The sequence below is a fragment of the Mesoplodon mirus genome (genome assembly GCF_964341445.2).
Source record: "Mesoplodon mirus genome assembly, chromosome: 16".
NCBI lineage: Eukaryota > Metazoa > Chordata > Mammalia > Artiodactyla > Ziphiidae > Mesoplodon > Mesoplodon mirus.
In genome coordinates, this window is record NC_138992.1 from 50,615,865 (window position 1) to 50,643,128 (window position 27,264).

The 27,264-nt window shown below is 39.3% G+C and overlaps 1 protein-coding gene across 1 annotated transcript; it reads right to left on the reverse strand.

Moving 5' to 3' along the window:
- Window positions 1–1,559: 1,559 nt before the first annotated feature.
- Window positions 1,560–17,537, reverse strand: CA2 (carbonic anhydrase 2). Its single transcript, XM_082601540.1, has 7 exons — window positions 16,993–17,537; window positions 15,688–15,885; window positions 8,697–8,815; window positions 8,178–8,270; window positions 7,114–7,176; window positions 4,152–4,307; window positions 1,560–2,347 (listed from the first exon to the last, which is right to left on the reverse strand). Exons 1-7 carry the CDS (start codon window positions 17,024–17,026, stop codon window positions 2,228–2,230), a joined length of 783 nt encoding a protein of 260 aa, XP_082457666.1. The 5' UTR covers window positions 17,027–17,537; the 3' UTR covers window positions 1,560–2,227.
- Between the last annotated feature and the right edge of the window lie 9,727 nt (window positions 17,538–27,264).

A 27,264-nucleotide genomic window follows, 5' to 3' on the forward strand; every position in this document is an offset into this window, starting at 1 on the left:
AAATTTTGAGTAAATTTAGTAAAACATGAGACTTTAAAGAAGCAATGATGCACTCCAAACTGTGCCTAAGGAATTTCTTCTCTGCTTTAAGGAATATTTTGATGGAACATCTGAAAAGCATTGGTATAAATTAGAATAATTTGTGAAAGTTTTTTGTTTCTCAAAAAAAAATTCAAGAAAATGTCTCCTGATTACATGTAATCCCAGATGAAAGTGATATAAAAAGTTTTCATTGCAGAATGTAGAGATCATTTATTAAGCACCAAGAATATCATAATTCATCTATATATAGAACTCAGTTGTTGACAAGTTTCTACTTCCATATATAACTGATAACCAATATGTAAAAATATGCACAAATTAAACTCTTCGTATTTAGAAGAGGCCCTCTGCAGCTCACATGGAGTAGATTTACTTTTTCTTTTCTTTTTTTTTTTTTTTGATTTGAAAAATAAGGGATTTTTTTTAACATCTTTGTTGGAGTATAATTGCTTTACAATTGTGTGTTAATTTCTGCTGTATAACAAAGTGGATCAGCTATACTTATACATACATTCCCATATCTCCTCCCTCTTGCGTTAGTTCATACATGATTCTGTTTAAGGTTGGCTTTGTGGGTTCCATACTCAAAGCAATAAACAACAAATTAGAGGAGAAACCTTGTTCCAGGAAACTAAGTTGACAAACTCACACACACACACACACACACACACACACACACACATTTAAAATGTGTTATTTTCGACCACCTCTTATACACCAGACATTACCCCATATGATTATGAATATCCTGGATGTTATTCTCTTTTTACACTCAGGATCAGAGAGGTTGAGAAGAGCTGGGATTCAAAACAAATCATCAAACTCCAAAGCCTGTGATCTTTCTTCTTCAGAAAACTCCGCTTAGTTCTTTAGGAAAGCAGGTGAGAGTGAGTTTAGAGAGTTTGCTATTTCTGCTAAGAAAGAGGTTTTTTTCCTCGAAGTGTGGAACCTGAGTTATGTGTTAAATTTGGCTTCCTATAATAACTCATTAGCCAGACATCCATGGTCCTGGCATGGGGCTAGATCCAAAATAGCCATAGTAGTGGGAGATTGATATTTCATCTATCTACTCTTCTTCCTACCTGTAATAGGGTAATTTACCTTCCTAAGATTCGAATGACTCTTTTACTTCTGGGTACCACTTGGATTCCCTTTTTGAATAAAATGGATTTTTATTTATTGTATTTCCAGGGAGCATGTGTTGATTCAGGACATCCCCCCACCCCCCTTCTGCTGTTCGTATCACCACTTCCTCTCTCCTTTGTAGGATCAGTCCTCATGGAGATCACATGAGTGAGTGCTCACAAATCACTTAAAACAGTGCTTGGCAAATAATAAATGACCTACAGGGGTTTTCCTTTTATGGAGACTCCAGCAATTATGAGAAAGTCAATTATGATGGCTTATTATTAACAGTGAATTAATATGAATTATAAAAGTACGCATTTGCTCCTCCACTATTACCCACTGCCCAGCATAAAATAAAATAACCCAAAATAGAATTCCAGATTTTATTAGAGAATATATCTAAAATACAATATTTATTAAGTTATGATATGTTATTTGAATGGAAATATACTCTGTATCACAACTATAACAATCTTTACAGATAATACTTCATTTACATCCCTATATTTCAAAAGTCACTAGATTACAACATAATTCATATTTAAGATAACATTGCTACAAATATATATGAATTTAAAATTTTTCTTTAATTTACCATATTGGAACCACAAACATTTATTTTATCTGATTTACATTACATAGGATCATGACTATTTTACCTGATTTATATTACACAGCTCAATTTGTCTCATTATATGGCTTTGCATTCAATCATCCTACTTTTTTATGTTTTAAAAATAACATTTTAGTGAACAATTGTGAGTGCTCATTAGCCCACGTGCTATGAACAAAATCAAGGTACTTTTCTCCTACTCCTTATATTATTCTCTGTTACAAAAAGGCTACTACCATAAGCAAAGCACCAGTCACAGCAATTCTGTCAAGCCTGATAATTGGTCTAGGTTTTCACATTTTAGTAGTAAGCACGTCAGGTCTAGAAGGGTCTAGAAAACCAGATAGATACAAAGCAGCCAGGGTCCAATTCACCAAGGTAGACTTGCGCTTAGCTAAAGGGAAACCCAAAGACTCTTCAGTGGACACTGGCTCTAGGACTATCTTATTTGAAGGAAGCTTTGATTTGTCGGTTTTTCAGTGGCTGAGTCGGGCGCCAGTTGTTCACCATCAGGTGTTCAGGTTCGCCCTCTGCGTTGAAGTTAAGGGTACAGAATTTCGATATCTAAAAGACAAAATCAAAGATGAAAAAATTAAAAATAAAAGTTTCACAGGAGTATTCAATTATGTGTTTGTGTTAAATCTTGAAATACATTCCCCAATATTCACAGTTCCATGTTGCAATGTTCAAAATTTAATTTGATTCCCAATAGATATATAATCACATATAGATCACATATATATGCGTTTATACAACAAATCAATTTCTATAAAATACACACAAAATCTTGCTGTCATTTGAAAGGAAATTTTTGGTCAGCTTGTTTTTTTTCCTCTTTTAATTCTATAATCAAACATCAAAAGCCTATAAAATAATTCTGAGATGTAAATAATAACAATTCTAGATCCCAGTTGAGGTTTGGTTTTCTACCCCAGGGAAGATAAACGACAGCATCTGTACAATTAGATGAAGTGAACAAGGATCTTCAAATTCCGGGGCTGAATGTTGGGCTGACATCTCTTCTTAAATTTATAGAAACAAAGGAATGAATCTGCCCAAGCTGGGATTTCAAATCCTTATCATTTGTTAATTTTTATTTATTTATTTATTTATTTATTTTTGCGGTACGTGGGCCTCTCACTGTTGTGGCCTCTCCCATTGCGGAGCACAGGCTCTGGACGCGCAGGCCCAGCGGCCATGGCTCACGGGCCCTGCCGCTCCGCGGCATGTGGGATCTTCCCAGACCGGGGCACGAACCTGCATCCCCTGCATTGGCAGGCGGACTCTCAACCACTGCACCACCAGGGAAGCCCTGATTTGTTAATTTTGATTCCCTTTTAAACTTGTGTCAGTTCCTGGCACAGTGATGTGACATAGGCAGCCCTCAACCAGTTTCTTTCTTCTCTGAGGTTGTTTTTGCAAAGTGGCACTTCCCTTTCCTTAAACATGACTTGATCTAAATGAAGAAGGGTGGTTTGGGAAGTCATGTAGTTGCCCATGAATCAATAGCCTTGAACCTGATCTCTTTGGTCCACTAATATTCCCTCGATCACCCCCCAGGAAGTCAACTTCATGTAAGCCACCTACTGTAACATGCACAACCATTGTCACTGCACTGCACTGATCAGTCAAACAGCACAAACTACATTGTATAGGAAATGTGTTTCTGGTCTGAGCTGCTAAAGCAATCTGGAGTGACTTTTTTTTTTGCGGTACGTGGGCCCCTCACTGTTGTGGCCTCTCCCGTTGCGGAGCACAGGCTCCGGACGCGCAGGCTCAGCGGCCATGACTCATGGGCCCAGCCACTCCGCGGCATGTGGGATCCTCCTGGACCGGGACACGAACCCGTGTCCCCTGCATCGGCAGGCGGACTCTCAACCACTGTGCCACCAGGGAAGCCCTGGAGTGACTTTTAATAGACATATTTTCTCTAAGGGATGACTCTTGCCTTTGTCAGGCTCCAGAAATGTATTCTGACATAAATAAACTGCAGTAAGCTCTTAGGTGAGTGAGCAGTAGGCCGGGAATTATCACCCATACCTATGCACCCTTGAATAGAAAATCTCTTTGTTCCCAGCCTCAGTTTCTTCATAGCTTACGAAAAAGCATTTATTAGGTGACAGACACTTTTCTCATGTAATCTTCAATTTTATCCAACTCTAGAGTAAAAAAGAAAAAACTGCCTAAGTTTATAGTTAACAACAAAAAATACTTATTGAGTGCTGATTATATATGCCAAGCACTGTTGTTGGCATTAGTTGCACAGTTAGAAGCAGCAGGAGGAGGATTAAAGCCCGGGTCTGTCTGACTCCAAAGGCCAAGTCCTTCTGCCTGGACTAAATGCTCCACCTGACTTTAGCAAACAGACCTGCTCCCTGCTAACAGAGATGGGTTCTTTGAGCACGAGCCAGGTCACGCTTTCCAGGAGAGGAGGGGTGGTCAGTGAACCGGGGTAGGTCCAGTAGTCCAAGCTTTCGGGAAGGAGGCCACGAGGATCAAAGTTCGTGAAGTCGGCGCTCTTACCCTGGAACAAGGAAATACACATGTTAAAAGTGTCACATGATCAAAGTAGGGGGCAGGCAGGAGAATAGGAAACAGAAATATTCCCCTCTGGTACCCAGAAAACTTTCAATTTTTTTAGAGAGAAGTTCCATGTTCACCAGAAAAGAGAATAAAACAAATTAACAGAAGACATTTGACACGGAAATTTAGATTGGCAGATATGAGCAAGAGAACCTGACTCTTAATTTCACCTATCCATTTTCTCACCTTGTCCTCTAAAACAGAGGTACCCAACCTTTTTGGCTGGTTTCGTGGAAGACAATTTTACCACGGACCAGGGGAGGGGGTGGAATGGTTTGGGGACAATTCAAGTGCATTACATTTACTGTGCACTTTATTTCTTTATTACATTGTAATATATAATGAAATAACTATACAACTCACCATAATGCAGAATCAGTGGGAGCCCTGAGCTTGTTTTCACTTGACACTCACTGATAGGTTTTTTTTGTTTGTGTTTTTTTTTTTTTTTTTTGCTGTACGCGGGCCTCTCACTGTTGTGGCCTCTCCCGTTGCGGAGCATAGGCTCCGGATGCACAGGCTCAGTGGCCATGGCTCGCGGGCCTAGCTGCTCTGCGGCATGTAGGATCTTCCTGGACCGGGGCACGAACCCGTGTCCCCTGAATCGTCAGGCGAACTCTCAACCACTGCGCCACCAGGGAAGCCCGACTGATAGGGTTTTGATATGAGTCTGCAAGCAATTGATTTATTATGGTCTCTGTGCAGTCAAACCTCTCTGCTAATGATAATCTGTATTTGCAGCCGGTCCCCGGTGCTAGCATCGCTGCCTCAGCTCCACCTCAGATCATCAGGCATTAGATTCTCATAACGAGCGTGCAACCTAGATCCCTCGCATATGCAGTTCACAGTAGGGTTCGAGCTCCTATGAGAATTTAATGTCGTCGCTGATCTGACAGGAGGTGGAGCTCAGGCGGTAATGTGAGCGATGGGGAGTGGCTATAAATACAGATGAAGCTTTGCTTACTTGCCCACCACTCACCTCCTGCTGTGCAGCCCAGTTCCTAACAGGCCACGGACCTGTACTTGTCTGTGGCCCGGGACTTGGGGACCCCTGTTCTAAAATAATCCCTTATATTTTTCTTTAAGTCATTAAATGATCATAGCCAGTATTTAAAGTGAAATTGCTGCCACTGAAATGATGCAATTTTAGGTTGCTGTAACAGAAAATATATAGTATCCTTGATGAGGAGGTATTTGTCTTGCTGTCCTATTTGATGGCTCGGTCAGAACTGAAGAACTGTATTCAGTTCTGGACACCTTGCTTTTAGAGCAACAGAAGCAACAGGAAAGAGTTACTGGAAGAGTGACAAGTTTGCTGCAAAGAGACAACTGTCATGTAAGACTAGTTAAAGGGGACTAAAGATAATTAGCCTGGGGGTAGGTAAAAGGCTGATAGAGAATAGGGTCAAGTGGAAGGAAGATTAGGTTTTGCTTTGTTTCTTTCTTTTTTGAGGTATAATTGACATGTTATATTAGTTTCAGGAATACAATGTAAACATTCAATATTTGAATATGTTGTGAAATGGTCACCCACAATAAGTCAACATCTGTCAACATATATAGTTGCAGAATTTTCTTTTCTTGTGATAAGAACTTTTAAATATACTCCTAGCAACTTTCAAATAGCCAATACAGTATTATTAACTATAGACAATATAGTACTTATTTTGACTTATTTATAAGTCGTCCCCACGACTTATTTTATAACCGAAAATTTGTACCTTTTGACCCCTTTCATCCATTTTGGCCTCACCCCCACCTCTGGCAACCACCAATCTATTCTCTGTATTTTTGAGTTGTTTTTTTGTTTGTTTGCTTGTTTTGTTTTGCTTATTTATTTAGATTCCACATATGAGTTCATATGGTATTTGTCTTTCTTCCTTTGACTTATCTCACTTAGCCTAATGCCCTCAAGGTCCATCCATGTTGTCACAAATGTCATGATTTCATTTTTTTTTATGGCTGAATCCATTATATCTATCTATCTATATACCACATTTTCTTTATACATTTATTTGTTACTGGATGCTTAGGCTGTTTCTGTCTTGACAATTGTAAATAATGCTCCAGTGAATGAGAGGGTGAATATATCTTTTTGAATTAGGGTTGTAGGATCAGGTTTATTCTGTATGAATCAAGGGAGTCAAGCTCAGGGTAACAGGTGAGCATTTCAGAAGATAGATGCTGCTTCGATTTGAGGATGAGTTTTATAAAGTCAGGTTGCTACTGCTGATGGTAGTATTTATAAGCAGATACTCCATGACCTCAGCACAACTGTTCTGTGGAGCAGATTTAAACATGAATTCAAAGCGGTCATAGAATATAAATCTCCACAAAGCATGACTTGACTTGTCATGTTCACCACTGTATTTCCTATATTAACAAAGTGACCAGCATGTAGTAAGTACTCAGCAAATATCTGCTGTATGAATGAGTCAATAATTTGACCAGATGATCTTTCAGCCTCCTTGCAATCATGATTTTCTCTGACTTTTGCATATGGATGTTCAAATGATGGGAAGCAAGATTAAATAAATACAAGTCTTAAAATTATACAAGCATTAGGATCAACTTTGGGTTAAAGATAAGTTAAATAAACACATAAGCAATATTTTACCTTTATTAACTGCTTATCTAAGCACCACACGTCAAACCGAGACTACTCAATTTGAGCAAAAGAATTTTCAAAAATGAGTGGGATATGGAAAATAGGTACTTTATTCAGGTGGCAAAAAATTCAACTATACCTTTGCTTTAATGGAATCCAGCACATCAATGACTCTCTGGAGGCCTGGTTTAGCATCACCAATCTATAGAAAGAGACAAGGGACAAGATAGTGTATTCCAGTTGGCACTACACCAGCTTTTAATTAGGGCAGCTCTATGGTAAAATTTCTCCAAATAGCGAACCAAAACCCACCATTTGCTACATGCCACCCATCAGTCTTAGTTTGATCTCCCTTCTTTCACTGACAACCTCCTTCTGCTTCTGCCCCTGTAGTTCCCCTGAAGTTACCTTCTCAAATGTCACCAGTGATCTCCAACTGCCAAAGCAAAGAGCACTGTTCACGTGCTTACTTTAAGCTTCATGCAGGATTTTGCGCTATCGTCTTCCCTCCTTTTAAAAAGTCTCCCCTCTTTTGGCTTTCCTTCTGCTCTCCAGCCTCCCAAATCTCCCTTGACTCCTGTATTCAATTTTAGTCATTTAATCAGCATCTTTCCTTACAGTTTTCAGTTTCTTAGGGTTGCTTGCTGAGCAGTTTTATCCTCCTTCTTCATGCTTTCCTTGGATGATTTCATATACACTTGTAGCTTCCACCTTGACCCAGGATTTCCATAACCATGAATCTGCTGCCCAGACCTTTCTCCACTGGGTTTACAACTATCCAGAGGGCAGCTCAACCTGTATGTCCTACTCTTGTTGCCTGAATTCTCCAATATGGAGTCACTGTGCTTCACTTCTCCAAAACTTGGTCTTAATTTAGCACTATCATAAAATAATACTATCTAGCTTAAGGTTGAATGAAAAAAAATACTAGTATTCATCCAAAATATGCCTCTTTCTCATTTCACATTTCACATGTATATACCCTTCACATTTACATCCAAATGGTGCCTATGAAATACCTCTGCAATTTTGACCTCCATCTCTACTGCTACTAGCAGATACACAGGAAAATAAGCCTGAAAAGCCTTCAGAGCCAAAGGCATTTCCTAGGCTCTTTGTAGAATGTCCTATTTGTTATGAATGTTCTGTCCGGTTAATCTTTTTTGAAAACAGGGGATAAAAAGAATTGGGCCAACAACTAACCTTCAGAAAAATACCCAAAACAGCCAGTCCGTCAGGTTGTTGAGCTGCTTTTCCAAACTCCCCGTACTTGGTGTTCCAATGAACCAAGTGGAGCTAAAGTGGAGACAAAACCACAAACAACAAATGATTTACATGATAAAAGCCTACACAGTTATCTAGCAATCTTTTCTTCACAGCTAGAGGTTACTAAAGAAAGTGAAAATGTGGATAATTTTAAATCTAAACTTGTATTTTAATTCTAATTGGCATAATATCAAGTGATTCCTTCAACAACTCTAAGACAAAGAGTTGCATACTTTTGAGGAAAGACAGAAGGTTTATTTCTAGATTTCCATTAAAACAGATCCTCCAATTTGAATTCATTAATTTTGTGCAAATGGAGGTCTTAGAGAAAGTTTTGCAGCATTAATCGTAATATCACAAATAAAAGTTATAAAAAGCAAATGTGAAGGTCCTTTGTAAAAGAGGTGGTTTGAGTTTACAAAATTAAGCTTTTGAAAGAAAAAAAGTGTATCTTACCTCTGCAGCATATTTCTTTTTATCCACCGTATGCTCAGAACCTTGCTCATCAGATGAACCCCAGTGAAAGTGAAACTGAACCAATCTGTAGGTGCCAGTGAGGGGTCCTCCTTCTAGTACTAAAATTAAAAAATATATATATATATATATATATATATATATATACACACACACACACATTTACATACACACGCACTCATACATATGCACGTGAAACACACACTACTGAATATTACAATCTTTAATCCCATTTTGTAGTACTAAATTTATGCCTGAACCAACATTTTCACTCTGAAAATTAAATCTAGACTCAGGTTTAGTCTACAGAGCTGAAGAGGATCATTTCAACTGTCTTATTTTTTCCTCACTTGTGTTGACTGAGGGATGGATGCTTTTCCCATCTGTTTTCTGAGCACAGTGGCACCTCTCTTCCAGGTTTTTTTTGGGGCCTCCTCATAGGTTCAGGTTCAGGTTCAGAGAGAGGAAATTTTCAGGGGAACTATGAATTCCTCTGTGAATCAGGGAGGAAGTGCCCACAGCTGCTCGCCAGTGCTGGTCTGCTGCACACCGGCAAGCTGAGGAATCTCTCCTCTGCCACGGCCCAGTGACTGACCTTCAGCCGGCCTTGCTAACCTCTGATACCAGTTCTTACCAGAATTTGTGAAACAATAAGCATTCCCTTGAGCTTAACAACATAAAATCAATTTTCCATACACAGGCTTACAATTTTCCTTACACAGCAGATTGTTCCTGCTACTAATTAGCTTTATACCTTTAAAATGTTCTATTTGACTTTCTGATCTTAATTTGCTCATCTGTAGAAAGGATACCTCCAATTATTTACTACTTCGCGAAGAATTGACTGATCATCTGTGAGATGCAGTGCATAATGCTTTCTTGAAATTCTAACTTTAATAACCATCTCGTGATTCTACTGTTCTGATATTAATGTAACTTTATTATACTTAAATCCATATTAGAAATCACATTCTTAGACTATAGTCTATCTGTAGATAACTAATGAGCTGTGTCTTAAGAGAGGATTAAAATAGTAAGAAATCACTGTTTCCCCCATTCCCTCCAAAAAGCCTTTTACCTAATTTATATGTATTAATGGGACTTAACTGATAAAAGCTTTTAAAATTAGTTTAGTTCTACTACTTCAATTTTATTTCTCTAGAACTGGGATTAGGACACCTTTTGTTATAAGTGTATTTTATTAGCTTTGGTTTATAATTCCACAGAGTAATGAGCCCAAACTAATTTTGGCTTTGTAAAACCAAGGGACAAAGTCTGTACAAAAAGTTTGTTCACTCAACTTCACCTAAATATGCTTAGATGGTAGCAGTACCCATTCATCTATTCAAAGAAAAGATAAAGCTGGCTGGAAGATACTTAAGCAGTCGGGCCTTTCTATAGCTCCTGATACAACCTCTGGCTGCCAGATCTGCCTTACAATAGGCCAGGAGAAGAAAAGAATTTAAAAAAAAAAAGAGAGCGAGAGAACAAATTATAAATGGTATTACATTACAGATCTATTAAGAAACATGAATTTGGATGTATTCTGATAATATCACATCTCTTGAAACTTAAAAACAACTTTTATTGTAGAAGTGTTTTTCTAAATCTGATAAAGAAAGAATTATCCTTATATCCCCAAAATAGACTTTTTCCAAAATGAAGGAATTCCCATTTTTCATAATTATATATACTCTTAAAACAAAATACATGTTTATAAGGTAAACTGATACCAAAATTAATTCCTTTATAATAACTTTTTTAAACTAACTAACTGGCTGATCATAAAAACCATTTGTAACATCATTAATTCTACCAGGTGGCACAATTAGTTAAATAAAACCGTAATAAGCATCTGAGATAACTGATCTTATTTCAGAAAAGATTTAGAATTAACCAAGAGTATATGAGCTTTTATTAAATAAGTATTTATTTAGTATTGTTCCAATACTAAAAAAAAAAAAAAAGAAACACTCTAAATTCAAAGATTAAACACTTTCAGGGCTAATCTATTATTCCCAGATACCTGTTTGAACTCCTGTTAAAATAAGACTATGTTGCTATGTAGATTAGAAGCCCACTGTAATTAGGAAAAGTATTAAATTCTTGAAGTTTAATTGCTACAAAAAGCAGCATTTCTGGTCTTCTTCAACTAATTAGTCATTCCTCAGCAAATTCTTAGCATGGAGTTTAGTCAAGAAAATCCCTCAAAACATTGCTATAATAATAAATTGCCATAAACTCTAATAAAGCTAGCATACATCTTTTTATTTGAGAAATAGGAAAGACAAGGTTAAAGATGGAGCTTATGCAATATTCTGGATCTATTTATTTTCTTACTTAATTTGATTGCTCTAAGCCATTTTCTAAACTACCCCAGTTTAAAATAAAACCTATTTTTCTAACGCAAAAATAATTTTAAAGAATATCAGAAATTGCTGATATTCTTAAAAAAAATTTTTTTTTCTCTGTAAAATCTGTTAGTGGGGCTCTGAAGAGTCAATCACCTCTTGTACCACAGAACTGTTTTCCACAAGTGATAGAGATACATAAATGGGGTTTTCTACTCAAAGACTCAATGTCTTGTCCAAGACTCATCCAAAGTTAATTTAAATCCAAATCTCAAAACCAAGAGCCCCAGAAGATTTTAACTTTTATGATATTCCATCAATTATACATACTATATATATAACACAAAATAAGCACTAAATGTAATATTATAATCTGTCTTCCTATACATATTACTTATGTAAATTATACATTACTTGTGAAAAGTAAGAGATTCATTCCAGTAATATTGAAATAAATTAGATACTTATACAAATTAAAAATTTAATGTTAAAAATGTTTTTCCTTCTTAATCACTTTATTATTACTTAATATAAGATGCATCCAAATAACAAACTAAAGACCTTAGTGAATGTCAATAATCTCTCTTAACTCCAAAATGTAAATAAACTACTCTCAATAATCCTTAGTTTAAAACTAAAATTTAAGGAATTTCCTATTAATGAAGTAAATGAATAAGTCTACTAAAAACACATTTCTAGCAGGTGAATAATTTTCTCTATGAATAATTTGAAATTTATTAAATCGGTTTTGGTTTTTCGGCAGTGGTCAATAATCCTAGGGCTACCTACTAAGGTTAAAAAAACAAATGTCAGTGTAGACAAATCTGAGAAATAGACACCCACATTCCATTTCTTTTTATGTAGTGAAATGTTTAGCTGCCACTTTCACTAGTGTAAGCACAATTAAGATTCAAGAGAACAGAAATTTTCAGTTTCAGGTTTATGGCAATTGTACGAGAGTAAAAAAAAAGTAACTCTTTGACATGAACATAATTAAATACAGTGTCTAGAATGCTTTTGTCAGTTTTATAGAAGCTTAGGGTTCTGCTCACACCGTTAGCAGTATGCAGGATAAGCCCTTCCATTTTTTGTTGTTCTGTTTCCTTTAATTTATAATTGTTTGTAAAAGGAAAATGTTAAAGCTTCAAAAGCAAGTCCCTGAAAATCAAGCAGGACTCTTGTATGACGATCCATTATATCATATAAACAATGATCTGCTTGAAATGAGCACAGGTGAACTCAGCTTCCTTCCTTCTCTTTCTTGAAATAATAAAAATGGATAAAAATATTCCAATTTCTAAAAGCAGAAATGATGTGAGAGTTGTATATGGGTTGGCCCAATAATTTGAGCATTGGTTTTTCAATGATATTTGCCTCTAACTTTGCTACAAAGCAGGAGAGTTTTAAACTCATTAATAAAAGTTAATAAGTTAGCAGGAGTTAACAATTTGACCACTATTCTTTTATCCCAGATGAACCATGTAATAAAAGATCTCAAGCAGGAAGATTTATTTTTTAATAATTAAAAAAAAAACCTAACAGGATTAACAATTTTTCATTAATTTAAGGTGGTTTATTTTTAAAGGAATTTAGAAGATTGATGAGAGCTTTAACTCAAGCTTCTAGTTAAAGCCTATTAATTCCACATTTAAAAAGATTTCTCTCAAGCTTAAACATAGCAATAAATTCTCCCAGTTCAGTTCCTTATACCCAAGTATTTAAGTTTGGGTATAAGATAACATTTAGGATACATCTGAAAATCTGAGTCTATGAGAAGTTCTAGAAGACTGAAATCTCCCTGGGGGTGGAGGGGGGAAGTAAATGAACTGAAGCATTTAACTACAGAAAATAAAGGATATCTAAAAATGTTAACACCATGAAAATAATTCCTAACCAAAAGAGATGATAAACTGTCCATTTTAAAAAACTGAATGACCAAAATGAAAAAATGTTTTTTGACTTAAGTGAACAGAAAAGTATATCAGTTTTTTTTGTTTTGTTTTTTGCGGTACGCGCACCTCTCACTGTTGTGACCTCTCCTATTGCGGAGCACAGGCTCCGGACGCGCAGGCTCAGCGGCCATGGCTCATGGGCCCAGCCGCTCCGGGGCATGTGGGATCTTCCCGGGCCGGGGCATGAACCCGTGTCTGCCTGCATCAGCAGGTGGACTCTCAACCACTGCGCCACCATGGAAGCCCAAGTATGTGAGTTTTTAAAAACATGGTACAAGTACAAACACACTAAATATTAACTATGATGGTCCTTAAAAGATTCTTATTCAATTTCTGTTTTTAAGTGGTTGCCATTTAGTCTCATTCCAACAAACTAGGAAGGAGATGATTAGCAAGTAACAAACTCTTGAGTGTTCTGTTTCTTCATGTTTATTTTAAGTGGGTTTGACTAGAGTATCTCTACCATTTGTTCTAACTTGAGAGTCTAGGATCTTGAAAAAAAAAAGTCTAAAGGGTGTTTCTCTGCATGGTATGATTGGTTTTGTTTCACTTTGTTTTCTTTTTTCTATCCTGTAGATGTGTTTTCCCTTAACATCAACATTTAATATATTCTGTATTCTAGAAAAAAAAAAGTTTCCTTGTTTAATCAAAACAACTGCAAATGTTGAAGAGGTATGGGCAAAAGTACAAAGGAGTCTTTCATATTTAAAGGAGAACAAGTCTTTCTAACATTCACTCCTCTTGTTTTTACTGTACCTCTTGCCTGGCTCTCTCAAGTCCCCCATGTTTCCTACTTCCTTTTGCCTGGAGTCTCCTCCAAGACACTGAAATCCTTCAAGCCTCATCCTTCAACCACAAACTTTATTCACCCTGAAAAGTCTTTTCTGACTTGCTCAGGCCAACTCCAAACCTGCTTTCCATATTTCCTTGGAATACTTCCTTGTTGCACTTATCAAAGTGACTGTCAGCATCTATTATTTCTATGTCTTTCTAGTTGAGGTAGCGCCATCATGGCCTCTGGGGATGCAGGAGAGGGACCAGGACTCCATCCTGCCCTCAAGATGCCTAGCTTGTCTTACATATAAGTGGTATTCGTAAGAATTTTTTTTTTTTTGCATAAAAACTAGGTGAATAATACCTCTGTCTCTAAAGACATGGGTTTGAGCCTCTATCTGAACCACTTGATTTTCATCTGTTTCACAATCTAAACATGGCCAGTTGCTTTAGTAATATATGTGTTATTCACCAGAAGTAGTTAGACAAAGGTGGCTAGCTCTCATCAGTTCCTGCTTATGTAGAAATCCATCAGAACTTGACATATTCATGGTAAGACATATTACTATGTAATAATGTCATATATAAAATCAGTACATAGTTTAATATAATAAATGGCATGTTTGGGACAATATAAAAGTAAGATTTTAAAATACCATCAAGTGATGGGAAGTAATTTTAAAGCTAATTAAAAACTTAATTCAAAAAACTTATCAGAGATTCAATAGCTACAACAATTTCCTAATAAAGGCAGTCAAATGGTGTGTAGACCCGACAAGAGCAATGGTCATTTATTGAGGAATTGTTAGGTGCCAGGCACCAGGTTTTATATGTCTGTCCCATTCAATCCTTCCTCTGTAATAGATACTACTGCTACTTCAATTTTATGGTTAAGAAAACAAAAACTTAGGTTAAGTTACTATCACTCCCAAGAGGGGAGGAAGGAAGAATTTTTTCAAAACTGTACTGAATACTTTGGATAGCTACTGAAAGAGAATAGTCAACTCTATTATAATGGCTATAATTACATTTATATACCATGTGAGTACTATAGGTCATTACTCCAACATTCTGACAGCATTATTGAATGTTGTCTCTATCTTCCCTCATTTTGCCCCAATACTCCCTGCCTCCCAGACTCCCACACCACCACACATAATGTGTTTGTAGCTCCATTCACTCAGTGCCCTTCAGAGGAAAGCACTCAGGAAAATAGGACACTGGCAACGAAATCAAGGGGATTGTTCTCCTATTTCTAAGCAAGAAAAAAAGAACAATTCAAAGGGCATTCTGTAAACAGCCTCACTACAAATAAATTATGGTAATTGGTTTTGTCAGTAATGGACCAGGTATGTCCAACCAACTCTAAAATATTTTCCTTTGTGGAATGAATTTCTGGGTGGATACCAAGATACACGGCCACCTTTATCACACTAGCCCAATGCTGAGAAAATATTTGTAAATACAATGTTTCCAAGAATTTCAGGATTTTAAAGTATTAGGTTTTCATCACTCTTCTCACTGCTACCTTGCAGATCACCCTAGGATATGCTTTTTCTTGGATAAGCATCAATTCTGGGAAACAAATATTTTAGAAAGAGTCTTAAAAGTTCACTTTTTGCAAATCTCATCTTTGCTGATCTCTGTTGCCAGGGCACCTTGCCTTTTGTGACTTTTCCCAGGCATATCACAGTTATTCAATGCCCTACATAGAAACCAGGAATTTTACAGGGAGAGACAGCCCCTGCCACTTCAAAGTAATTAGCCTACTCCTCAGAGACTGCAACTTAATGAAGATTATCAGAGTGTAGTATTACAGGGGTCCTGCTGCTGCTCCTGTTAAGCTGGGAAAACAGCTACTGGCTGAAATACACAAGTTATTTTTTAAACACTGACCTGCTTTGTCCTGGGAGTCATCAAACTCCACGTTGAAAGAGTGACCGTTGTTGATAATTCTCCGGGAAGTCGCTTGCTCATAGCGAAGAGACAGAGGCTTCAGGGTAGGATCATGAACGGCTGCCTGGGTGTGGATGTCAACAGGGGACTGGCGCTCTCCCTTGGCGATGGGGAAGTCCTTATGCCATTGCTCGGGTCCTGGGTTTGAGAACAGACATGTGAACCCCCCTATGTGGGGAAGGGCACATACAGACCCCTAGAAAAGGGCAATGACTCTGGAGCCAAACTGCTCAGCTCCAGTTTTGGCGGCACCACCAAACAGCTGAATAACCTTTGGGAAAACATTTAATCTGTGCCTTAGTTTTCTCATTTGTATTAGGGGGTAATAATAACATCTAGCTTATAAAGGTTGGTGTGAGAATTAGAATCAATACATGGAAAGCTTTTAGAACAAGTAGTGAGCGCCATATAAATATTAGCCATGTTTATGCTCCTTTTACTGAAATTGAGCAACTGACACTGGGTTTGTGATTAAGATTTGGGATATGCAAGCTCACTTAGGACACTCCAGCAGATCGGAATTCCTTCCTCGAGTCCTCGGACTAGATGTAAGGACAGAGTCAACTGCTCAGGCCCGGGCACCCCTCCTTTAATGGTCAGGATCCCCATGACCTGGGGATCCCCAAACCCCTAAAGATGTTCAAAGATGCGCCAGACACATCTTTCCCTTGCGTTTGCTGGCCTGGGAGAACCCAGATCTGCGGCCCTGATAAAGCCGGGTTCCTGGTGACCTCGGAACATAAGAAGTCGAGAGATGAAAGGAAAACTCAGAAATCAGCGCAAAGGATCCAGACCAGCCCAAGAAAATGCCCCGGAACAGTTCGTGCTGAGAGTCTTAGCCACAGGTGGTGCTGAGGATGAAGTTGGGGGGGAAGGGGGTTCCCTAATTTCTCTGCGATCAACAACCAAAATGTTTCCTTACACCCCTTCCTAGTTTATTCCTGGGTCGGGATAGGATGGTCTCCGGCTCGTGACCCTGGAGTGGCTTTCCGTGGGTCCCGCGGCTGCGGCTGCGCACCCCGTTCCCCGGGCCCTGCGCGCCGCAGCGGGACGCAGGGATTCCTCGACAGTGGTCTCGGGCTCTGCGCTGGGGGCATCCCGCTCCTGGGAGCTGCGGGCGGGGCGGGCGCCGGAGGCTCATCTGAGCCTCGGGTGCTCCGGACGGCAGCGGTAAACAGTAGGTGCGGGCGCTGCGGGTACCGGGGCCCCGGGCGCCGCGCCGCGCCGCCCGCCGCCCGCACTCACCGTTGTGCTTGCCGTATCCCCAGTGATGGGACATGGTCGCGCCGTAGGTCCGGGCTGAAGAGTTGGCGCGGATCTAAGCGGCGGCTGCTCTGGCCCCTGCAACGTGTGTCCGCGGGTCGCGCCGTCGCCGGCTTTTATAAGGCTCCCGCCAACTTCGTGCTTGGGGGCGGCCCGGGGGAGGGGGCCCCGGGTGGACCTGGGCGACGCGGGGAGGAGGTGACAGGCGGAGGTGATCTCCCCGCTCTCGGGGCGGGCCGGGCTGGAGAGCCTCCGGGGGCGGGGAGAACGCCCTCCCGGCGGGCGCTCGGCCAGGTTCAAGAGCTCCTCTCCCAACGCCCGACTCCCTCGGCCCGCGGCCCGGGTCCCCGGTCCCTGGGCAACCACGAGGCTCCGAGCTCTCTGCGCGCGTGGCGGCGGCGGCGGCAGCTGCTCCTGGGCTCCTGGGTTGGACTGGGCTGCGGAGCGTCTACGTGCACCCCATCCCCCTCCGGGGCGCTGAGGCTGGCGGCAGCGCTGACAGCTCGGGACCCGGGCCCGGTGCCTCTCATCCCCTGTCCCCTTTGTGATCGCATCCTTGGCCTCCGAGCCCTCCCGCCCCGCCCCATTGGCCCCATCCGCGCCGAGGTCTCCAGCCCTGAGGGTTGCTGACCGGTATCCCCGGCCCTGGGCCGGCAAGATCGGTTAGGAGCTATGACCTTGGGGCAAATAGGGATAAAGTCCCTTGAGGCCCTGGGGAGGGAGCCGCTTAGGGCTGAGAACCACGCTCCCCCTGCTGGAACGCCGTGGAATAAATCAAGAAAGAGGAGAGAGCCTCTTTTGCTTAAGTCCAAACTGAGGCGAGCAAGGGAGAATGCATTTCCTTGAGAGCTGTCAAGGCCTCATATAAAGCGCTCATCTCTTCCTATCTTCTTTTTTCTCTTTACATTCAAAAATTAACTTTTCGGGAGAGACTTCCTAGATGAGTACATATTGATTTAAAGAAATCAAAACTTCTAAAGAATCACTTTTCTAACAGGAATTGGGTAAAAGAAAGAATTTCTTGCAAAAATATGAGAATTTTCTTGGCTGACAAAGGAAACTTGGCATCTGGCATACCTAAAAACCAACTGAAAGAAATTTAAGACAGGATATTTTTGAGACAAGGCAGCATTATAGCTTTCCTGGGCCCTACGCATTTTGCCTTTATGGGTCCCTTCATAAACATACACACACGCACAAGCTCACACAAACATACAGGTATTTATGGCTGTATTGATATAAAGATTAATACCTTAATATTATATATTTAAACATTTTCTTTGATCTAAATGTTCAATTTTTTTTCTGATTTTAAAAGAAAATATTTTCATGGGTATCTAAAAGTGTTGTGAGCCTGAGTCACTGTTTTTCCTGTACCTAATGGGTAAGTCAGGACTGTTTTGAGGTGGGGACAGAATTCATTTCCCTCAAGGGACTTTGCCACAAAAAGTGGAGAAGGATTTTCTGTCCTGTGGATCTCTGTGATCTTTGAGAGCATAGTATTGGAGTTAAAATTGGGGCAGCAGGACACAGTTTTACACATTTCTATCAGCCTTAACATCATATTACTCTTATAGATAAATAAAAGGATAAATTATAATGTTAGTGTAAATTTTTGTAATGTTGATCTCAAAATCATTATTTACTATTTATTTCAGTCAATTCCACACAAACAAATATGATTCATATTTAGACTTACTTGTTTTTGTCCTAAGACTCCAGAAAAGTGTATACCTCTTTGTGTTGGGGTCTTCTGGTTGATGTCACCATGAATTCTTAGGCAATGAGCTATTTTTGATTTCTAGTAACATCAGAAAATGTAGTTTGTAGTTACAAAGAACCTTTTATTTATGCCTCTGTAGCTGCCTAGTCTTTTGTGGAGCCCAGTAAAATAATTTTGATTCTTTACATAATTTTGAAGTATTTACTTAATTCAAAAGGAGAGGGCCTTGCAGTTTCTACAACACTCTTCACTAGGCCCTGGGGATGTAAAGTTGGTAAGTGCTAAGAGTTGAATACTAAGTCTATGAATGTAAAGTGGGTCCCAAAGATTCTGTGAAGGTAACTAGGCTTTCAGATCTGCTGGAATCCTTGTATCCCTCTCATTTTCTGTGGAGCTGGATTGTGGCTTTAATAACATGGAAGTAATAAGAGTATATTTTGATTATTAAATATCTCTAAAACTTCAAACACCACCAAACTGCAGTTCAGAAAATAGATTCTTATTATTCAAGTGAGTTTCCCCCTTCTCTCTCACTTCTGGAAAATGAACTCATTTTCAGTGGAGCAGGCCCTCCCCACAGAGCTGTGCTTGGGGAGAATGTCACATGCTCACTGCAGGGCAGAAAATATATCTCACTTTTGGATATTCAGCAGAGATCTACATTTTTTTATTAACTTTTTTTATTACTGTGATTGTCAATACTTTTTTCTGTCCATTTTTTTTCAATGATGGAGATGGCTTTGTGCCTTCATGTAGATACATTCAGAATGTCACTTCTTTTACTGAGGGCATTCTTAGCAGGCAGTCATGATTCAGTTATGTTCAAAAGACTACTCTAAGATTGGATTTTTAAATATAAAAAATATTAATTATCCTGTCCCAAATGTTTCTACTAGAGGGAAAGGCTTGTTCATTTAAGAATAATTCTAAATAAAGAAACTGTACAGTACCTGAAGAAAGGCACATTTTTCCTGCCCAAGGAGGAAGAACTGGCAGGCTATAGATCAGGGAAATATAATATAAAAATCTTGAAGTCCATGCTCTAATTATCATAATAAAAAGGCTTCTAACATATTAATCTTGCTAAAAATGTAAAATAAAATAGAAAAGTATTTGCTTTTCCCCCCTCAAAGTAAAGACATTGTTAATATATTTTACAAAGTGAAATATACATAGTTTATTAAAAATTTAACTACAGAACTAATAAGATAATAAAAAGTTAACTAGTCTCATGTTTGTTACAATCATAGTTTTCTAGTAAATATCTATGGAGGCTAAGAACCAATCCCTTCTTGGGGCTCCTGTAGGTCTTTGCACACATATTCATCTATCCAAGTATTTTCGATACCACATTCTAATCAGACACTATTATGATCATCAAGTTGCAATCCACCACCCCAAGAAGCTGCTGGCTGCTCATTTGTGAAGTAGGAATAATGACACCCACCTCAGGGTTATTGTAAGGGTTCAGTTAGAGACTATGTATAAATCACCTGCTACATCAAGGCACTCAGTAAATGGTGGCTATTCAGTTCACCCCAGACAGTGCTAAACCGTTAGAATATAATGTAATGGATGCAAAATTAAATACCTGGGCAAGGTTCAGGGAAACAAGAAGAACGAGCTTTCCGCAGCATGCACCTTTTTGTGGGGGGAGGGAGGAATGTTTGGGCTATGGAGAAGGCCATTCTAGCACACTTGCATATTTGTTTTTTCTTATTAAACTGAGCCACCTGAGGTTGGGAACTGTATCACATTATTCACCCTGAATCTTAGGTATCTATCATTTTTATCTGGCATGAGCCCCAGGACACAACTAGTAACTACCCAAGTAATGTTCTTTGAAATTATGAAGTTACTAATCCAAATGGAGGCAATAGCAGTTGCTCTGTACAGAAGCCAGTCGGTTAACTAATAACATTGTGCTGAAATTAGACTTGGTTTTTAATCTAGGCTCATTTGCTAGCACTCTGACCTTGGGCAAATTGCTTGGTCTTGCAAAGATTCAATTTCCTCATTTGAAAAACTAGGATAATGAAATTACCCACCTGCTAGAGTAGGCAAGGACTAATGTACATAATTTGTATAAAAGATTTAGCACAGTGCCAATATTTAGAACTTGATAAATCCTAGTTATCATTACTACTATTATATGTTTTTTGAACTCCTGTTATGTGTTGACTATTTTTTAGGTACTATGTGGGCTGTAAAAACTGTAGTCATCCACCCATTCATTCATTCAAATCTGTCAAGTACTGTTATGTGCCAGGCTGCAGCACACGAGCTGCAGCCATGCACCAGATCCACAGAGTCCCTGCCTTCGTGGAACTTACATGGGGATGGATGGGGGTAGCATACAATAAATGAATAAGCAACAAGAAAAGTGAATTTCCAGTGAGATAATGAGTAATGGAGTGGATGTTATTGTAGGTGCAGTGGTTATGGTAGACCTATTGAAGGCAGTGGCATTTCTGGAACCATTAAGTAAAGATCCGGGGAAGGACATTGCAAGCAGAGGAAAAAGTAAATGTAAAGGCCCTGATCAAGGACATTTCTAGAACAGAAAACCTTGTGATGGGAGTATTGTGATCGAGGAAAAGAAGACAAGGAGGTGAAGTCAGAGGCAGGCAGGGGCAGCTACTCGCAGAGTCTTTCAGACCCTTCTCCCCGGGAAGAGTTTTATACTAATTGTGCAGGGAAGCCACCAGGAGGTTGGAAGGAAGGAAATGATACAAACTGCAATAATATAGTGTGCTTCAGAACTAAATGGTGTTTAGAGATTATCTAGTCTGATTATTTATTTTATGGATGAGGAAATTGGTAGAGGTTCCCAGAATGCACTTGCTGTTCCCTCACTCCCTTGCCTTTGACTATCTAACGATGACTTTTCACAAAAAGATTCAAACTCCTTTTCCTGACCCATCAAGCCATTTTAATCCTGGTTCTGGCTTCCTTCTTAGCCTCTGAGTCTCTTGACATTCTTCTACCATAGGATGGGAGTCAGTATCACATAGTGGCCAAGAGCCCAGGTTTCCTGAGTTTGGATTCAGCTTCTACGACTTACCCTCTGCTCAGCCTTGGATGATTTATTTCACCTCCTCAAGCCTCAGTTTCTACATCCAAATGTAATAAGAGTACCTAGGGTTGTTGTGAGTACCTAGGGCTAATTCGTGTGATTTAGTCACGTAAGCTAGCATGATGCCTGATGTTTCTAGCTGCTCCGTTAGGATTCTTGTTAGTGTAGCAGAGAGGCATAGAACTGTGCAGTGGGAATGAACTTTCTGAGAAGATGGACCTGAGTCCAGATTCTGGCTCTAACACTCACATGCTGTGTTACCATCACCTTGAGTGAATTACACGATCCTTCTGAACTTTACTTGCTTTATTTGTTAATTAGGGGGAAATTCTAGGTCTGAAGCATTATGATGAGAACTAACATCTGGAAGATAGCAGATATGGTTCTGGAACATTTCCTTTATTGAATAAATGGTATAATTATTATTATAGTACTTCCCATTGTAAAATCATGAATTGGCTTTTCTGTTTCTCTAACTTGGATGAAAAAAACTCACATTTACTTAAGGAATATGTTTGGAGTTCCTACTCATAAAAAAAATAACATTTTTGGAAATCTGATTATGCTGCAAGCATGATTCTGAAGGTTTTACACAGCCCTGAGGCATAGATGTAGGTCAGTTTGCCCCAGGTTGCCCCACTCTAGAGTTTGAGTACTTAGCCATCTGCTCTGTGGCCTCAAGGTGATATAGTAACAGTGCATTCGGATTATGCATGCATTACTATTCTGTAAAACAAAGTTATATCGACATACTTGTCATTTTTCAGGTTTCCTACCAATCACTAAAGTGGCAGGAGCTGGCACCAAGTATACATCTAATAAACAGATGAGTTCAACTTCCCTTAGTAAACTGCTTTTCAGACGTTTAAAAAGTTAGTTCCTAAGTGTGTCTTTTTCTTTCACTGGAAGCTAGTAACATTTCAACTTTTCTGTAGCAATTAAATCTATTTAATTTTTAAGAGTAGTTGGTGAATTCAAACATTGTTTCAATCAACTAGAACTAGAATGAGAATATTAAGTGAGACAATTACACTAAAAATGCAAATTATACATTTAAAATATTTTATGTTCCATGGCAGCTACCACACGTGGCACCATGAAGTATTCAGTTTAATAAAAGTCCACCTTTTCGGGCTTCCCTGGTGGCGCAGTGGTCGAGAGTCCGCCTGCTGATGCAGGGGACACGGGTTCGTGCCCCGGTTCGGGAAGATCCCACATGCCGCGGAGCGGCTAGGCCCATGAGCCATGGCCGCTGAGCCTGCGCGTCCAGAGCCTGTGCTCTGCAACGGGAGAGGCCACAACAGTGAGAGGCCCGCGTACCGCAAAAAAAAAAAGTCCACCTCTTCTTAGAACATTGGTTCTCACCTGGGGGCAAAACTGACGGTGTCTGGAGACATTTTGCTTGTCACAACTGATGGGGGGTTAGTGTGCTACTGGCATCCAGAAATGCTGCTAAACATCCTATAATGCACAGAACAGCCCCCTGTAACAAAGAATTACTCAGTCCAAAATGTTAATAGTACCATGATCATGAAACCCTGCCTTAAGAGTATCTGTGTGGTAACGCTTTTGTAAAAGTTATGTATGTATCCAGCAACACATGAGCCCTAGGAGAGTGCTTTGCCCATAATATGCTCTCACTCATTTGTGTTGGTTGGATTGGATAGAAAAGCATAAAATCTCACGTCTGCACCTTACAATGATTGTTTATTCACTTTGCTTCAGCATATCTTCAATAATGCTTTTCTACCAAATCATGAGAGTTGGTTATGTTAGTAGTAACTTTATCACATGATTAAACTTCTCATTTGCTTATGAATCACCACCTTGAATGGGGAATTTTTGACTTCCTTTTAGTAACAAGAACAATTTAACTTTTCCATGCAAGGGGGATTATAAGCATGACAAGCAGTTTTTTCCCCCTTACCAAGGACAGGAGTCAGGATTCACTGGTGTCATAAACTAGAGGCAAAACACACTTTCCCACCCCAAATTTTAAATTTGAATATATACTTTTAATGAGTTGTTGTTGTTGTTTTAGGCTGTTGGTTAGGGTGCCCTCAAGTGTCTCCATGTAGTTATGTCTTTTCCCCCAGTGAGAACCTTAGCCTTTAGCCGTCATTTCAAGAACAGGAGTAAAGTAAATTACTTTATGCTTCGAGAGCGTCACTCATGACAGAATAGCCCTTGGAAACCTTAGATCCAGATAAGTTTGGTTTTCTGGAAACTGTCTTAAGAGCATACAAATGGGAAACCAGCACTTTTATAATCTTAAAATATATATGGATAGGCCACAGGAAACAGAGATGGTTACATTTTATAATTCTGTAGTTTGCTCATTTTGTACTTATCCAGGTTAATCCTAAGCAGAAATTAAGTTTATTTTATGCAAGAAAAGATATCTTGAAAAAAAAAAAGACATCTTGAAAGTTTTGGATGGCTAAATGAGGATTTGGGGATAAAAGAGAAGTAGTCCACAACCTAAAAATATTGCCCCTGATGTTGAAACTCCATAGCATTTCCATTATACTTCTTTGCTTCTTACTACGTATGTGCATTTTTTTTACCACTTCACAAAAGTTTTCTTTGTTTTACAAGCCACAACGTTTTCAGTTATTCCACACAAATTTTCTCCATATTTCTGAGTGCCTCTGCCTCTCTTTCCCTTCCTTCCCCTCCTCCTCCCCTTCTTCTTCTTCTTCTTCTTCTTCTTCTTCTTCTTCTTCTTCCTCTTCTTCTCCTCCTCCTCCTCCCCCTCCACCCCCTCTTCCTCCTCTTCCTTCTTCTTCTCCTTCTTCTTCTTCTCCTTCTCCTTCTCCTTCTCCTTCTTCTTCTTCTTCTTCTTCTTCTTCTTCTTCTTCTTCTTCTTCTTCTTCTTCTTCTTCTTCTTCTTCTTCTTCTTCCTCTTCTTCCTTCTCTTTCTCTTCCTCTAGAGCATAGTGCCTTGTACAGAATACACACTTGAATGAATAAATGTCCATATTTTAAGGGACAGAAGGAATAGTATAGTAAATGTCCCTTGAGTTAACTTTGATATGATGAGATGCCTTTTTCTTTCTTCTTTTTCTTGTTTTTTTCTTTGGCCATCTTTGACTGAGCTAAAAGAGATTATAACCAGTTCAAAAAAACACCCAACCCAAGGTCAAAACTGGTCAGTCAAAACTGTGTGCTAGACTTCTCACAATTCACAGCAGGGCCTATTTGCACTATTTTTCTAACACGTGTGATAGAGTTATCCTTTCTACTTCTACACTCAGCTAATCCTCACTGGGTGAGACAGTGAATGCAACAGTGGCCCAGTGAGTGAGGTGAGGAATCATAGAACAGAGTGAAGTTGATTGGCTGGCAGGAGACTGTCTAAGCTGGTCTTGTTAATGGATGGCTCCAAACCAGCCTCCTCCACACGCAATGCACACACCTTGGGGTGCACATGAAGGACCACTCCAGGCAGGAAAAAAAACCATGAGAATGTTTCTCTTAATAGCTATTTTTTCACTCCCTGAAAATTTCCACTTTATTTATATTTTATAACATATATAGCAATATAATACTGTGAGTATATAATTTATTTTTAAAAATTCTATATTGGGGGTTCATGTTCTAAAACTGAGCCCTTGTGGCTACATCATCCAAAAAGAGTCTGGAGTCCACTATTGGCCTAGAGGCCTAGGTGACCCAGGACCAGGTTTTGCAGGTCGCCTGTGCCCTTGGTTCAGCTATCTTTTCCTTCTTTCCAATTACACTGATATCACTATTTACCATGTATTTCATGCCCAGTGTGCTGGGCACCATGGCCATGCCCGATAAGGCCTTCCCCTCAGCAGTCACAGCCACATTTAATACAATTTCTCTTGAGTAATGTTTGAAGGTGGACTCTTTCTTTTCATTTTTTTTTTCTCTTCCCTGATGCTTCCAGGTAGATCCTTGACCTACTTTTATTTCTTTTATACTCAACACATAATTGCTTTTGAAAAGCATGAAATCCTTTAAAGAAAAGGGCTTTTTTAGTCACATGCAAATACTTTTAAAATTATATATCAAATATTGAATGCTTCTGCCCAGCTAAAACCATGACATTCTTAGCAAGCTGCAAACTTTCTTCTTTGCTCCTTGGGCTTATTTTATAATTCCTCTGAAACTCCCCACCCCTACAAGGGCCTAATCAATGTTCCATATCAAGCTGCTAAGAACAAGAGGCTTAGTCACCTCACAATCTTGACAACAGGCCCTTTGTTAGAGAAAACAAACTAAAAGAAAGAAATTAGACCTCTGATGAAATATCATTAAAATACTTCTTTAAATTAAAAAAAAAATTATAGAGGCAACCAGAGATTTACACTTCTAGTTATGAATTGAGCTACCAACTAGCATTCCCTACCCCCCTCCCCACCTGTCAAAACAGAACTTGAGTTTGATTTCTGGTAAATTCACCACCACTGCCTGAGTAAATGTTTTTCTCAAAGAATCATCCACTATATTGTAAAGCTCCAGGTAGTAATTACAAGTGTGTGAGGATATATGTGGTGTATATGCCTGTGTTGTTTGTGGAGAGCAGGACATTTACCTGAATTGACCATCATTTGTTTGGGTGGGGTGGAACCTGTCAGTTGAAACTCTTTACTGAATTTTCAAAAGTATCATACTTTGCTCATTTCTGGCCATAACACAAGCATTTGAGTTAAAGAGTTATCTTTATTATGTATGTGGAATTGCTATGAGCACAAAGGTGAATGAAATGGAGAACTAAAGTGACAAATGAGAAAATAAAGGCAAATTTATAAAAGTTCAAGCACGAGCATGAATCGTGCCAGTTAGTATCACCAGAGCCCAATGTCACAGGCTCATTGCCAACTACCTTCAGTTTGCATATTAGAAGCATGGGTGCTAAGAGATAAATACTCTGGTAGAGAATCTTCTTTTATATCTCTTAAAATATGTCTCTTCTATACTCAGTTAAATTTGCAAATGATAAGGTTTGGATACATGTAAAACTTTTTCTCTTCTGGCACCCACACTCTCTGTACAGACAAGCCTGGGTGGCAGCAATGGAAACCCCTGCTTGTCTTCCAGATATCAGTCACTGACCTTCCTAGGATGAGGACATAGCTACCACCAGCTCAGGAACTTAGACTGGCATTCATTATTTTAGGACTCTCACTGCCTCTTCCATCTGTCCATCTGTCCATCCACCCATCCATTCCTCCCTTCATTCAACAAGTACTTTTCCAGCACTGACTATGTTCCAGATAATTGTGCTAGGTACTGGGGCCTCTATAGTATAACAAGACAGAGAAAGTCCTTGCCCTCCTAAAATCTCCCTGCCCCCACTACTCATCACACTTACATATACACATGCACACACCGACTTACATTACAGATAGATTGATAAGTAATCTTGTTACTCTTAAAATTAATTAATTCCTGGTACAAGAACCTGAGCCCTAGGTCTTCACTG